Here is a 12,049-nt window from a genome sequence, read left to right as displayed (position 1 = left end):
ATAATGCACAGTGACAACTAAATCACATTACTTTGTAAGTATAATTTTTAAAATTAAAATAACAAACTAGAATCTCCTTACCTGTGCTTGTTATTGTTGAGGAAGTAGTAGTTACCAATAATGTAAATGGAGTTGAAGCGGATGATGCTGTTGTGCTCACAGTTGTGGCCGTAATTTCTGTTGTAGCAAACAAACCTAAAATAAAACTGCAGTTCTATTCTGTTTCTCATGTTTTTCAGAAGTATTACTTGGTTTCTATCATGGCATAAAACCAAATATGCTATAGTATATAAGGTACACAAAACAGAGGATGAAAAAACTTTGAAACATCAGGCAGATGATGATGATGCAGTTGTCAAAGGTAGTTCATGGCAGGGTATTGAGAAACACACGTTGCACAGGTTCCATTCTGGGCGTAATGCTAGATGAGTTCACTGAGCTAACTGAACTCACAACAAGTGCAACATTAGGATTGGCTTCAGTATGCCCAGTTAAGAGTATGAATGGGGTAGTAGTAAGGTCCTAATGCTGAAAACTACCCAGTAAAGATGTTTGCGTGTGTGGCTGGATGCAACCCTGAAGATTTCATTAAATTATATCCTCCCTCCAACTGCCCTGCCTTCATGCTGCCCCATTTAGGCACCCAACATGTCTGTTCTCATGGAGCAATCCTTCCTGTTCATTATCCAACTGAATGATTTTTAACTGTCACTCAACCACCTTTTCTTTCACACCTCCAACACTTTCATAACTAATAAGCAAAAGTATTTAAAAAAAAGATGATTTTGTGAATGCACCTTGTTATTCTGGGTTACCCTCAGTAGGTCCTGGAGAATCTGAGATAACCTGGAGGTTGGCAACCCTAATCCAATAGTTTACACTCACCAATGAGGCTCTCATATAAAGATTAGCCACTCAGATCTGATGTTGGAAGATTGACAGAACCAATGAAACAATTCTAGCATAAAATATTGAATTCAGCAGCAGAAACTATTTGTTATATTTGAAGAGTGCAGTCATCACACTAGAGCTGCTCCTTCAGAAGCAGCGGTGAAGTAGTAACTGTTCAGCATTAATGTTACTGATCAGTAAAATGTTTACACCATCTTATATTTAACATCAACCACTGATGGTTAACTCAGTGGTGGTGAAAGCCATCTGCCAGAACTCCAGCAGAAGAGCCACAGAAACCCCAGTAACATAGTGTGAACGCTGCTTGTGCCATTTTTCCAGCTTTCCCATTGATTTTCCATCAAACATGTGGGCAAACCTCCACAGTATCTGTTGTGTGAACTTGAACCAAAATATAGGCTAGGAACTTAATAGATGAATAGAATTAGAACCAACCTTGAGAAATCTCAGGAGTTTGATCCAGTGAGAAATCATTAAGCCTGATGCTCACTGGACTCTGATCCTACCAGTTTAGTGTCAAATCAAAACTCATACCGGCTAGCAAAACATCTATTCATTCAAGTGCTGGACCTTATTTAATGGCTTGCAGTGGGATTAGTTTTTACCCTGTGTTTGAAGTGCAGAACTTAAGCACTGCTTTAGAAACATTAAGAAGACCACAGGTGCTGCTAATACTAACGCTGTACCATAAAAAAGGAGAAGCATTGTACTGCAACAAAATACAAATAACCATTACACATTCATTAAACTAACAACTGAAGGCTGAGAAGAAAGGTTACTTACGGTTACACTGCGTGATTCCATTGGTGCACACACTATAAATAAAACAAATAAGGTATTACAACGAGAGACATGTGTAAAGTGCTTTACAGAATGATGGAAAACAAATGGGTACTAAGCAGGAAGGAGAAAGGGAAAGGAGAAGCTTGCAGGCTCTGAAATCACAACTCAAGGTGAAGATTGTTGGGAGGATTTTAAATGCAGGGCAGAAGGTAACAAGGGAGAGCTGCAGACAGATAGACTTCCAGGTGGTAGGATCAAAGTGGCTAATAGGTCAGCTGCTGAATATGTGGTGGAGAGAACAAGGAACAACAAGTAGGCTGCTGTTGGAGAAACAGAAAGTATGGGCAGAATTATCCGTTTGACGTACGGGGAGGGGCGGGTCCCGCATGTCCGCGTGTAAAATGATGCGTGGTGACATCGGGCGAGTATCCCAGCGTCACCGCACGCCATTGCGATATTTCACTGGGCAGGCACATGATGAAGTCTGATGTGTGCCCGCCATTAATTAACAGGCCAGTTAAGGCCCTTTAGTCTTCAATCGACACCTATTTTTAGGCACCCATGCGATCTTTGGGTCGGCGCACGGGCGCAACGGGCAGGCGGGTAAGAGACTCTTCTATTAACCTCATCCACCGGCAGGATAAGAGGGCTCAGTGGGGTTGTGAATCTGCTTTGTGAAGTATTCATTGGAGAAAGTATTTTAAACTTGACTGTGTGATCTGCAGTACTTCAGAACGCATCCCAGCAGCTTTTTCTGGACTTCTAACCTTCAGGTCAGTACACTGCAGTGAGGAATCTTTTGCGGGCCTGTAGCTTTCAGGAAGCCTTCCTTTAGCCTGGGTATGGGATCTGATCTGTCCATTGGGGCAACTCCTCTGAGGAGGAAGGGAGGGCTAGAAGGAGGAGGAGGTCAGGAGTGCACATTCAGCCTCCAGGGGGAGCCAACCTTGGGAGTACAGGCACAGGCACAAGGGGTGCAGAGCCAAGAGGTTGTCCAAGGTGGAAGGGGCTGCAGAAGACGCCACTATCCTGCTGCCAGGGTATACAGGCAGTGAAGCAGCTACCTCAATATGTCTGAGGTGCAGTGCCGAAGGAGGTTCCGACTGTCAAGGGAGACAGTCAAATATATCTGTCAGATGATTGGCCCTGAGATCTCCGCTAATTGGTTGGGTGGACACCCCATACCAGAGGCTCTGAAGCTCACAGCTGTCCTCAACTTCTATGCTTCTGTCTCCTTCCAGGGCTCGGTGGGTGATCTTTGCGGTGTCTCCCAGTCAGCAGTCCACACTTGTGTCAAGCAGGTTACATACGCTCTGTTCAGGAGTGCATTGACCTCCATCCACTTCCGCTGTGACCAGGCAAGTCAGGCACAGCGAGCCAGAGGCTTCGGCCATTGCTGGCTTCCCCCATGTCCAGGGTGCAATAGACTGCACACATGTGGCCATCAAGGTGCCAGCAGGTGATCCCAGTGCCTTCGTCAACAAGAAGGGCTTCCACTCCATGAGCATGCAGATAGTGTGTGATCACAGGATGCTGATTCTACAAGTCTGTGCAAGGTACCCAGGCAGCTCCCACGACACCTACATCCTCAGACACTCCCAGGTGCCAGGGCTCTTCAGTGCTCCGGCTCGGCTTGATAGATGGCTGCTGGGTGAGAAGGTGGCTCATGACGCCTCTCCACCATCCAAGAACAGAAGCTGAGCAGCGCTACAATAGGAGCCACGGCACCACAAGGGCTGTGATGGAGAGAGCCATCCGTCTTCTCAAGATGCCTGGACCGCACAGGGGGCACACTCCAGTACCCCCCAGGTCGTGCCTCTGTGATAGTGGGTGCAGGCTGCGCTCTCCACAATCTTGCACTGGAAATTGGGGACGCAGTGGATGATGAAGACGTTGGCGCAGTATCTGCGACTGCACACGATGAGTCCAGCAATGAGTCCGTGGATGAGCAGGCACAGGGAAATGCCGAGGGGGTAGACACTGACCCGGGACTACTCCAGGGAGGCAGGGAGACCTGGGATGCTTTAATCCAAAGAACCTTCAGTTAGCACAACACAGATGGATCACCAGGACCAGCCTGGCGCCTCAATACTTGACACCTAAGCGCAAAATCTGCCAGGTCATCAGCAGGAACTAAGGGCCTTGTACATAAAGCTGAATGTCCAAAAAAACACTCATGACACTTTTCTTAAGTATAAACATGCAGAAGAAACGAACCACCCTCAGCCATCTTCACACATCTGGCATTTAATATGTGATTCAGAAATGCTCACAATTCTTAAACACTAGTGTAAACAATCAAAAATAAATCACAAGGACCTAATCTTGAGACAACACAAAAGCACCAGTGAGAAACCCGTGGTGTGCCTAAGGTGCCCATGCTTTGGTTTACGGGTGCTATGTCTTGGTGCTGCCCCATTGCTTGAGTGGCATCTGAGACAGCCTGCTGACTCTGCCGTGATGTTGGCCTTGATGACCTTGGCGGGCATCCTCTGGCCCATGGAGCCTGTGCAGGCCCCGCCTGGGAAGGATCTGCCAGTTCCACAGCTGGCATCTCCCCAGTCGTAGCAGCCTCACCGGATGATACGGTCAATGGCAGAGGGACAGAGGAGCTGCTGCCGTCAAATGGAGTGCCCTGAGTGGAGCCCACAGAGACGACTGGCAGATGCTGCATCAATGTGAGGTCATCTTGACCCTCCCTGCTTACCATGGATGGATGGGCAATGAGCTGAGAAGCTTGATGCCCACGCCATCTCCCACACTGGCAGTGACCAGCTGAGCTCATTGCCGGTGTGAGGGCTTGCCAGTCAGAACGCATCCCCAGGAAGGCCTGGCGACTCTCCTGGTGTAGGCTTTCCAGGAGAGTCACCACTCTCTCCATGGAGGACGCATGGCGCTCGGACATGTGGCTCATTGCTTTGGCAATCGTCCACTGAGACTCTTCCACCACAGAGACCAAGCCAAGCATAGCCTCATGTATCTCCTCCAGACAGTTCCACACACCCGGCCACATTTCCTGCACCTGCTGCATTGCAGACGATTCCAGAGGCACATCATCAGGCAGCGACTGAGCATGTGCCTGGTTCCCTGCAGTCCTCCGACTGTTGGCACCATGGGCACTCTCTATCTCTGCCAGCTCCTCCAGCAACTGTGAAGTGCCCTCACCGCTGTGTCCCAGGACACTAGCTGATGTTCCAATTCCCAACGAGGTGCTAGTATCTGCGCTGGTGCCTGCCTCGCAGAGATGGTGTGACGCAGGTGAGACTTCAGGGCCCTCAGGGGTGAGAGGGAGTATCTGCTGCTCCTCCTCCCAGCCATGATCTGATGATGCTGAAGGGAAGAATAAGGACAGTGGATCAGTTAGCGTGCACACAGAGACAAATTTCATCCCTTTCCCCCGGCTCAAGCTTCCAGAACCAATTGACATGAAAATTGTTGGGGTGGTAAATAGTGAGAAGGATACTCTTAGATTACAGGAGGATATAGACGGGTTGGTCAGATGGGCTGATCAGTGGCAAATGGAATTTAATGCGGGTAAGTGTGAGATAATGCACTGGGCAGGACAAACAAGGCACGGGGATACATGATGAATGCTTGGACCTTGGGAAGTAACGAGGATCAGAGGGACCTTGGTGTGCATGTCCACTGGCTCCTTCAGGTAGTGGGACAGATAGATAAGGTGATTAAGAAGGCATATGGGATGCCTTTATTAGCCAAGGCATAGGCTATAAGAGCAGGGAGATTATGCTGGAACTGTATAAAACGCTGGCTAGGCCACAGCTGGAGTATTGCATGCAGTTCTGGAATCCGCATTATAGGAAGGATGTGATTGCACTAGAGAGAGTGCAGAGGAGATTTACCAGGATGTTGCCTGGGCTGGAGAGTTTTAGTTATGAGGAGAGATTAGATAGACTGGGGTTATTTTCCTTGGAGCAGAGGAGATTGAGGGGGCACATGACTGAGGTGTATTAAATTATGATGGGCATAGATAGGGGAGACAGGAAGGAACTTTTCCTCTTGGTGGAGGGATCAATAACCAGGTTGCATAGATTTACGGTAAGGGGCAGGAGGTTTAGAGGGGATGTGAGGAAGAATTTTTTCACCCAGAGGGTGGTGGGAATCTGGAACCCAGTGCCTGAAAGGTTGGTAGAGGCAGAAACCCTCATAACATTTAAAAAGTATTTGGATGCCATGGCATACAAGGCTATGGGCCTAGCTCTGGAAAATGGGATTAGAATGGTTAGGTACTTGTTTGACTGGCACAGACTCAATGGGCCGAAGGGCCTTTTTCTGTGCTGAAGACCTTTATGACAGTGTGACTCTATAACCCAGCAATGTTGTAACAATAACTAATTTAGCAATCATCAGTGCTATGGCTGTTGGGAGGACAATGTGGATATCTGTGTTAGCCTTAAATACCTGGCCGTTCCATCCCAGCCTCATCGACACCAATAGATCTGGATGCATGCTGCCTCTCCAGTTCAAGGGCCTCCTGCTCGAAGCGGGTTAAAATGGAGAGCTGTGCCTGGCCGCCTCCAGTCTACGCACGCTTGGAGGCTTTATGAGCATTCTTCTCCTGAGAAAGAGAGAAGATTATTCACTAGGGCACATTGACCATGTGCAAATTACTCATGGACTCTGCCCCCGCAAGTCTCACCCCAAACACAGTGGCCCATATCAGGCCTCCAGTGCCTCCTCTCCCTGCGACTGCTGATCATTCAGACAAAGATAGTATGCCTGCTCCATCACTGCACCCACCCACCCCACCCCCAAGGCACGTGCTGCCTACATCACTTTAGGAACCACACGGTATTTGCTCCCATAACAAGGAGGTGCAACTACATGCAGCATACAGGGCAGCAGATGGTTCTTTGCCACGGCACCATTGAGGTTCCCCTTCCACATCTCATCACCGTGAATAGGGTATGCGTTGGAGTTCTGAGTATGTGCCTAGCTGCATCTCGCTGCAGGTTGCCCCCAGACTAGTCATGTGCGACTAAGAGCAACACATGGTGCGGGGGAGAACTCATCTCCTCATGAACCACTCAGGCTGACCTCAGCATGGGCACTATCTGCTTGCCCACCCAGCAAAGGAAAAATGCCCTACATGATTCAATGCAGTCACAATAGTAAGACATGGGGGGAAAGCCTCAGAAGGTAAGGCTAACTGCTGGGTTAAATGCCCACTGCCAACATGGTACTCACCCTGACAGAGCACAACAAATCATTGAAGCGCTAATAGCCCTGGATCCAGGTGTGCCGCACCACGTCGCAGGAGCTCACCACCTCCGCCTCCTCCTCCCAAGCACATTTGGTCATGTGGGGGGGCCTCCTCCTCCCATCCTGGGGGACCAGCACCTCCCACTGTGCTGCCACTTCCTCGAGAAGGACAGCAAGGCAGTCATCAGAAAAACGAGGGGCAGACTGGCGTACCCTCCAGCCTGGCCTGCTCCTCTGCCCTGCCCTGCAGTCTGGCCTGCTCACCTGAACCCCTCTGCTATGGCCTTGAACTGGCCTTTTTCACCAGCCTACAAAAGGCTGCCAGGCCTTCCTTTAAACAGACCGCCGGATCGCCATTGGACCCGGTGGTCTACGCATACCTGCCGCTGCCCGCACACTCCCGCTAGCCATGGGAGTTGGTAAGTATGTTGGGCAGCCCTTAATTGGACTGCCCGTGTAAAATGGCGGTACGGACCCAATCGCGGGTGGCAATTGGGCTCGCCCCCGCCCACACCAGCTCCCGCTCCCCCCACCTCCACAGAAAATTCTGCCCTAGGGAAAAGTATAGATCGCAGAAGGGAATCAGAAAAGAAGATAGGAGGGAGACTGTGGTGGAATTTTAAAGTAAGGGTAAGGACCTTAATGGCAATTTACTAGGCAATGACAGGGGTGATGGGTATTAGTTTAGTTCGGAGACTATAGTAAGATGTATTTTGTGTTTTAATTATCAAAATATCCATTTAATAAGCTACTGTTTCAATTTGAAATTCATAAAGTTGCTTTTACTTTATTAAACCATATTGCAGCTCCAAATTTTCTTATACAATTAATCCAAATCTGAACTATGTCAATCACAAACATGTTTGAGTTTGAACTGGTTTGGTTGTGGTTGTCAGAAAAATCTCTCCTGCCTTGGAAATGGAATGAAAGTCAGCTTATTAGGGGTGATTCTTTACAACATTTATAACCGAGTGATTTGACCAAAAAAGGATTCAAGATCCATATGCATTCCAATTAAAATGCTTGCTTTAAGCACAAAAATTTTGATCAAAGAAATAAAATGCATTGATATGGACACTGTACCATATTTCACAGGAATTCCATGTTGTTTCACCAGGTTGCAATATTTTCCCATCATAATAACAGGTGCACTGAGATAACGTAACACACTTCATTGTATTTTCATCCAAATAAGGAGCACTTTCTGGGCATTTGGCATAACAACCTAAAACAGTGAGAAATAAGATCACCATGAAGATAAACAGAAAGTCTGTGAATGCTGGGCATCTTGAGTAAGAGCAGAAAATGTACAGCACATTATTCAGCACCAGTGTATTTCTGAGCTCTATATTCATATAATCAAAAATCTTTATTCTTTACAACACACACATCTACACAGAATCACAGAATTGTTATGGCACAGGAAGCCATTTGGCCCATTATGCCTGCTCCAGCTCTCTGAATGAGCGATTCACTTAGTGCCATTCTCCCACCTTCTCCCAATAACCCTGTACATTTTACCTTTTCAGATAACAGTCCAGTTCCTTTTTGAATGCTTTGATTGAACCTGTCTCCACCACACTCCCAGACAGTACTTTCCAGTCCTTAACCAATCGCTGTATGAAAACGTTTTTTCTCATGTCACTTTTGCTTCTTTTGTCAATTACTTTAAATCTGTGCTCTTTTGTTCTTGATCTTTTCATGAGTGGGGCAGTTTCACCCTGTCTACTCTGTCCTGTCCCCTCATGATTTTGAACACCTCAATCAAATCTCTTCCCAGCCTTCTTTTCCCCAAGGGAAACAATCCTAACTTCTCCAATCTATCTTCATACCTGAAATTCCTCATTCCTGGATCATTCTCATGAATCTTTTCTGCACTTTCTCCAATGCATCTTCCTAAAGTGTGGCACCCAGAACTGGATGCAATACTCCAGCTGAGGTCACACCAGTGTCTTATACTAGTTCAACATAACCTTCTTTCTCTTGCACTTTATGCCCCAATTAATAAAGCCTGGTATGCCTTATGCTTTATTAACTATTCTCTCAACATGTCCTTCTACCTTCAATAACTTATGACCAGGTCCTTCTGCTCTTGCACCCCCTTTAAAATTGTACCCCTTATTTTATATTGCCTTTCCATGTTCTTCCTACCAAAATCTTAGAGAGATTTCCAACATACATTGGAATGCAAATCAGGAGACTGCTGGGGCTGGGGTGTGCGATTTCTCGATTTCTGCTCCTTGTCTGTGCATGGGATGGGACTGAAAAAAATACAAAATCTCTCCTTTTATGGACCACTGATCATTAGAAAGTCTGGTTCTTTATGAATCTTCATCAAAAGGTACAGATTTAATTGAAGAAACTTAATTAATCAATTAATATTACAGCAGAAATCTCAGTCAGCCTGATATTAAAAGATATTTTAAAAATGTTTTGGAAAAACATCTTAATATCTGATTGAATATAATCTAAACACAACCTTCAAGGTCAGCAGAGAACTTCTTTCCAATGTAGTGGTCTGAGCATGTTTTTGTTGTTAATGTTCCACATGGATGATAATGCCAGCTGCATTCACCAGGTACATTATAATAGTCACAATATATAGCTGCAAAGTAAAACAGAAACAATTAAAATGTGATCATTGGTCATTCATTAAGTTTCTAAATCAAACACAATTTGAAACGTCCACACCAAATACATGCTTGCCTGAATTTTCGTGTGGAGAACAAGGGTCTCCAGCTTAGCCAAAATGGCGCTGTAGCCCAAAGTCCAGAAGTCACGCCCACAAACTCGGCACTCACCATGGATGGAGGGGGACCGGGGGTGGGTTGTAGTTTGCACATCTGCAGTTCACTGAGGCAGCTATAGATGTAAATGTGCAGCTACCTTCAAACAGGCCCAAGTTTCGCTAGTGGGATATCCAAAACACAAATTGTGGGCTTTATGCTTTTCAGGAGAAGGTCTAGAGTTCTTTGGAGAGGCAGGGTACCCTTTTGGAGGGGTAAGGGACACTTCTGGACAGGTCCATGGCCACCTTTAGGAGGAGTGTTCCCTTTTGGAGAGGTAAGATGCCCCCTGGAGAGGTCAAGTGCCCTTTAAGAGTGTTAAAATTGGACATGAATGTGCGCATAAAGTGGATAAACTTATTGGAACTGTTAAGCGGCCAAGGCTTCTAAATCCCACTGTAACTTTTAAGCTATCAAGGCTTTTAAATCATCTGGCTTTTAAATTAAAAAAAATAGACTGTAGAATAGAAAGAAATCTGTTCTTGCTATTTCACTCTGTTTGTTGACATAAGCCTGGGGGTTATCATTATGGGATTTGTGCTGCAAGCCTGATTTCACATCCTATCATTATCACAGTTGGATGCTTGTCAGTTCACAATTTGATTGGCAGCTCCAAGTGTTTATAAAGTCTTTGATATGGGTCTATACATAAAAAGCTTACTTTTATAAGGGATTAAGTACTTGAAGGAAATTATTGCTTTTATAAGGAATTAAGTAGTTGAAGGAATTTAAATGTAGTGAATGTTTTTTTTTAATCAACAAGAGTCTTTTTTTAAATAGTGAAGTCATCAATAGACACAGAACTTTATTTTATTTAATCTCAGCATGGATGTTGACGTCTGCTCATGATGACTACTGGGTGAGTTGGCATGGGGGTATAAAAGGGAAAAGGGTTGTGGCTGAGGGCATAGGTCAACATGAGTTGGCACTAAGTTGGCATAGGGGCTATATATGGCTATGTTGTGGGGACAGGAGCATAGGTTGGCATGGAGGGTATGAGGGGCCATGGGGGTTCACAGAGGGGCATATGTTGTGGGGACAGGAGCATAGGTTGGCATGGAGGGTACGAGGGGCCATGGGGGTTGGCAGGGGGGCATATGTTGGCATGGATGGCATGAGAATCCATAGGAAGTTGGTAAGGGGCATGAGATGGCATGGGTTGGCATTTATGGGGCATGGGGAGTGTGTGGAGAGGTGAGGGTTGAGAGCTGGAGTCCTGCTTTTTTTAAATCTAAGTTGGGACAAAGCCCCAGATCATAGTGGCCAGCTTTTCCCACTCCACATCTCGCAGTTCCTGTGCTGCCTCTGTAGTGTTTCCGGAGGCAGCGGGCCTGATTCCCTTTAACTCCCTTACCCACCCCCACCCCTCAGAACAAAAATTAGACCACTCAAGGCACTTCTTGCCTAGTTGGGTTTATGGAATGGGGAATTTTCTCAACTCTTTGTTCCCTACTTGAAAACAAAAATCCAGGTCGCTCTATTATCATCTTAAACACGCTGATCATTGGCCTGCACTGTTGGACACTTATGCTCAGGTACAGTTTGAGTCTCAATAGTGACTGATAATAAATTGCTCCCCTGTTTCTAAAAGATCAGGTTGATAGATGGAGTACCTTAAGGTATTCAGGTAGGCAAAGGAGAAACAGCATGAGGACCAATATCATCATCCAACAAAGCTCACTCGTGTTATTTTATGTGTAGCAGCAATTACAATGATATTTATGATGAAGTATGAAATCATTCTCATGTTATAGGACACTGGGAGTACAGGGAATGGATGGTGGAGCCATGCAGCTGCCCTGATTATGCAAACAGACAAGGACATTAAATAAAGCAAATATTTCAGATTTGGCATAAAGCAACAGGGTGGAGAGACACTGCTCAGTGAAAAGTTTTGAGTAAGTGCATTGTGTGCGGTGAATCTAATTATAGAAGTGTGCAGGAGTGCTGAACTGCATTTGGTTGACTGGAAACACAAGGAGGTGAAACAAGTGCTGGCCATTCTGAGACAGAGGGCAACTGCTGATATAGAGTTCAAATGGAGTTGAAGTTACAGTCAGACCAATCGTGATCTTATTGAATGGTAGAGCAGGTTCGAGGGGCCGAGTGGCCTGCTCCTTCTCCTAATTCATATGTTTGTAATCAATTGTCCCAAAATGTCCGGCCCACCAGGCTCTAGCAGAAGCAATTTTATGGCTGAAAAGATGGGAATTTGAAGAGGAAAACATCGTTTGTTACAATCTCAGTATTGTACAAAATGACATAGGTTACAAACAACAGCAAAAAGCCCCTAATTTAAACACCCAGCAAAAAATGCTTTCCTGCAAAACTACAAGTAGATAAATGCG

At 46.0% G+C, this 12,049-nt stretch overlaps 1 protein-coding gene across 1 annotated transcript in view; it reads right to left on the bottom strand.

Annotated features, from left to right (window-relative positions):
* Positions 1–12,049, bottom strand: part of LOC121285634 (mucin-5AC-like) — a 216,452-nt gene that overhangs the window by 147,957 nt on the left and 56,446 nt on the right. The window contains exons 27-30 of the mRNA XM_041202273.1: positions 9,395–9,520; positions 7,999–8,140; positions 1,696–1,727; positions 82–177 (exon numbers count right to left, since the gene is read on the bottom strand). Coding sequence (XP_041058207.1) covers positions 82–177; positions 1,696–1,727; positions 7,999–8,140; positions 9,395–9,520 — 396 coding nt within the window. The remainder of the gene's footprint in view (positions 1–81; positions 178–1,695; positions 1,728–7,998; positions 8,141–9,394; positions 9,521–12,049) is intronic.

The sequence above is a fragment of the Carcharodon carcharias genome, chromosome 13 (assembly GCF_017639515.1).
Source record: "Carcharodon carcharias isolate sCarCar2 chromosome 13, sCarCar2.pri, whole genome shotgun sequence".
In the NCBI taxonomy this organism is placed as follows: domain Eukaryota; kingdom Metazoa; phylum Chordata; class Chondrichthyes; order Lamniformes; family Lamnidae; genus Carcharodon; species Carcharodon carcharias.
The sequence above is the reverse complement of the archived record's forward strand: the minus strand, read 5'-3'. Positions and strand labels throughout refer to the sequence as shown.